The sequence below is a fragment of the Carlito syrichta genome, unplaced genomic scaffold (assembly GCF_000164805.1).
Source record: "Carlito syrichta isolate Samal-C Ts95f unplaced genomic scaffold, Tarsius_syrichta-2.0.1 Scaffold118013, whole genome shotgun sequence".
NCBI classification, from domain to species: Eukaryota; Metazoa; Chordata; class Mammalia; order Primates; family Tarsiidae; genus Carlito; species Carlito syrichta.
In genome coordinates, this window is record NW_007062109.1 from 2,936 (window position 1) to 6,675 (window position 3,740).

At 54.4% G+C, this 3,740-nt stretch overlaps 1 protein-coding gene across 1 annotated transcript in view; it reads right to left on the reverse strand.

Moving 5' to 3' along the window:
- LOC103249234 (carnitine O-palmitoyltransferase 1, brain isoform) overlaps nucleotides 1–3,740 on the reverse strand; it is an 11,113-nt gene that overhangs the window by 2,233 nt on the left and 5,140 nt on the right. The window contains exons 7-9 of the mRNA XM_008047882.1: nucleotides 2,979–3,095; nucleotides 1,244–1,408; nucleotides 886–1,020 (exon numbers count right to left, since the gene is read on the reverse strand). Coding sequence (XP_008046073.1) covers nucleotides 886–1,020; nucleotides 1,244–1,408; nucleotides 2,979–3,095 — 417 coding nt within the window. The remainder of the gene's footprint in view (nucleotides 1–885; nucleotides 1,021–1,243; nucleotides 1,409–2,978; nucleotides 3,096–3,740) is intronic.

Sequence of the window (3,740 nt, forward strand, 5' to 3'; positions counted from 1 at the left end):
AGTCAGGGTCTCACTCTGTCGCCGAGGTTGGAGTGCAGTGGCACAATCATGGCTCACAGCATCCTCCACCTCCCGGGCTCAGGCGATCCTTCTCCCTCAGCTTCCTGAGTTAGCTGGGACTACAGATGTGTGCCACCACGCCTGGCTAAGTTTTAAAATATTTTTTGTTGAGAAGAGGTCTCGCTATGTTGCCCAGGCTGGTCTTGAACTCCTGGCCTCAAGTGATCCATCTCCCTCGGCCTCCCAAAGTGCTAGGATTACAGGCATGAGCCACCCCACCTGGCTGTGACCACTATTAGAGCATTAGCATACTACACAGGACTATCTCTGTCTGCCCCCATCAATGAGCTCTTTGGGGCTTTGGGTTTTTTCTTTTTTTTGAGTAAGGGTCTCACTCTGTCACCCAGGCTAGAGTGCAGTGGCATGATCACAGCTCACCACATTCTCGGTCTCCTGTGCTCAAAAGCAATCCTACCACCTCAGCATCCCAAAGTGCTGGGACTGCAGGAGTGAGCCACCACATCCGGCCTTTTTGTCGTTGTTGTTTTGTTTTCTATACAGGGTCTTGCCCTTTCACCCAGGCTGAAGTGCAGAGGCACAATCATGGCTCACTGCAGTCTCCAACTCCTTGGCTCAAGTAATCCTCCTGCCTCAGCTTCCTGAGTAGCTGAAACTAAAGGCGTGAGCCACCAGGCCATCTCTAGTGAGCTCTTTGAAGTCAGAGCCCAGGTCTGACTCATCCCTCGTGAATGCCTCATGAGTGCCTCATAAGTGCCTCCCTGGTGCCCATGATGGAACCTGACCTTATTAGGTACCCACAGATGCTTGCAAGCAGATGAATGAGCATATGGAAATGAGCAAAGCCTCGGCAAGGCCGACACCCACTGTTTTCTCTTTGTCCTCCATAGCTCTCACAAAGTTGCAGGCCTCCCTCGTGCAAGACCGCACCGTCTCCGTCCGGCCTTCCAGGAACAAGCGAGTCATGGCCGACTCGTAAGTTAGGCAGAACTGGCCCCTGTCCTGGGGGACAAGGAGGGGAGAAGGCTGTCAGCTGGGTTCAGGAAATTGTTACAGACTAGACCCACCTCTGTCCAGGCCTCCGGCCTCCTCCCGCCCAAGAATGTGTGATTGGGAGAGAGAACTCAAGATGGCGGACCCACAATGGGAAGGACCATAAGGAACCATGGAGTGGGGCAGGTCTTGGGGGCTCTGGGGGGCTGAAGTCCTGAGGAACCCAACTGACCCGAAAATGGGCCAGCTGCAAGGCTATCTGGATGAAGCTGTCTGAAGAGAGGTGGCAGCGTCTGATGAAGCTCTTGCCAAAGCGGGAGAAGGGAAAGACGTGGCAGTCGACATTTTCGGACAAGAGCTTGGCTCCCCTCAGGGCTAGAGAGATGGACGGGTGGATCTGCCAGAGGACGGAGGGAGGAATGGTCAGGGTTTCAGATAGGGGTAGGGTTAGCACCAGGAATGGGGACTGGAGTTAGGGTTGGGGTGGAAGGGAACGGAACTGAAGGATAAGGTTCAAGGTGGAGGCTGGCACAGTGGCTCACACCTGAGTCCAGGAGTTAAAGAACAGCCTGGGCAACATAGCAAGACCCCCATCTCTATACAATAAGCATTTTTTTTTTGAGTCGGAGTCTCACTCCGTTGCTCAGGCTGGAGTGCAGTGGCACACTCATGGCCACCCCAGCCTTGACCTGCTGGGCTCTGGTGATCCTTCCACCTCAGCCTTCCAAGTAGCTGGAACTACAGGCGCATGCTACCACGCCCGACTAATTTCTTATGTATTGTAGAGACGAGGTCTTGCTAAGTTGCCTGGCCTGGGCTGGTCTTGAACCAGCTGGCTCAGACAATCCACTCACCTTGGTCTCCCAAAGTGCTGGGATTACAGGCTGAGCCACCAAGCCAGGCTACAATAAACTTTTTTTTTTTTTTGAGTCAGAGTCTCACTCTGTTGCCCAGGCTGGAGTGCAGTGGTACTTTCCTGGCCACCGCAGCCTCGACCTGCTGGGCTCAGGAGATCCTTCAACTTCAGCCTTCCAAGTAGATGGGACTACAGGCATGCCACCACGTCCAGCTAATTATGTATGTATTTGTCTGTTTGTTTTTTGAGTCAGAGTCTCCCTCTGTTGCCCAGGCTGGCATGCAGTGGCACGCTCACTGCCGCCGCAGCTTCGACCTGCTGGACTCCGGCGATCCTTCCACCTCAGCCTTCCAAGTAGCTGGAATGACAGGTGCACGCCACTATGCCCAGCTAATTTTTTGATTTATTGTAGAGAAGAGATCTTGCCAAGTTGCTTAGGCTGGTCTCAAACCATGGGCTCAGGCAGTCCTCTCACCTCCACCTCCAAAAGTGCTGGGATTCCAGGAGTGAACCACCGCGCCTGGCCTTTTTAAAAAATTTATTGTAGAGACAAGATCTCACCAAGTTGCCCAAGGTGATCCTGAACTCCCAAAGTGCTGGGATTATAGGTGTGCGCCATCACTCCCAGCTAATAACTTTTTTTGACAAACATAAAAAAGATGGAGATAGGGATGGCAATGCAGATGGGGCTGGGATTGGGACTGGGTACGGCTGCAGTTGTTGGGGATGGAGGGGGGACCGAACTCAAATGGGGGATGGGGTTGGGTTGGGTATGAGTATGGGAGGCTTGAATGGAGACCTGGGGAGGTGTTGGAATGGGACTGGGGATGGAGGTGAGTCCAGGATGGGGATGGAGTGGCGGCTGGTGCTGGGACTAGGCCTGCCATGAGTTTAGGTTTGAGGCTGCGGGTGGAGACAGACGGGGGCTGAGGATGGGCGGTGGGCTCAAGGCTCGAGTTGGGGTTGGCGTGGGGGGATGGGGAGGGGTGTGAGGTTGTGCATGCCTTTGGCTCGATTTGGGTGTGGGTATGGGCTTGGGGCTGGGGATCAGTGTAGAGGCCAGGCTAGGAGTTGGGGGACTTGGAGGACAGGTCTGGAACCCTGGCCTCACCTGGTCTGGAAGGTCCCATTGCAGCCGCTGGGGCTGGGGCAGCGTGGGGTCAGCACACCCCTTGCAGTGGCCATCCGCTGCGTAGCCCAGCTGGAAGCATTCTGTGGCCAGAGTGAACTGTGGACAGACAGAGGCCATGAGGGTCCCTTCCTCCCTCTGGACCGAGGGTCTCACCAGGGACCTGTTTTCATGCGTCCGTTTTTGGGGTGGGGGCCGTCCCTGAGAAACAGAAACCTCTGATGTTCACAGACAGAACCTCAGGTTCCCGACCACAGAGAACAGGACTAATACTAATACTTGATGGTGTTCACTGACCCTGGACTGACTTGTGGACACAGAGTCACCAGCGGCCACCCGCCCTTCCCAAGGATTCCCCACCATGCTTCTGGGACTGGAGAAAGAACGGCTTGCAGCCAGATGCGGTGGCACACGCCTGTAATTCCAGCACTTTGGGAGACTGTGGCAGGAGGATCGCTTGACCCCAGGGGTTTGAGACCAGCCTGGGCAACTTGGTGAGACCTCGTCTCTAGCATAAATAAAAAAATCAGCCAGGCGTGGTGGCACACACCTGTAATTCCAGTTATGTGGAAGGCTGAGGCGGAGGGATTGCCTGAGTTCAGCAGGTTGAGGCTGTGGTGGCTGTGAGCGTGCCACTGCACTTCAGCCTGGGTGACAAAGACTCTGACTCAAAAGAAACAAACAAAAAACAGCTTGGGTCTCCTGGGGCCCAATGTTCATTCTTTTTTTTTTTTTTTTTTGAGT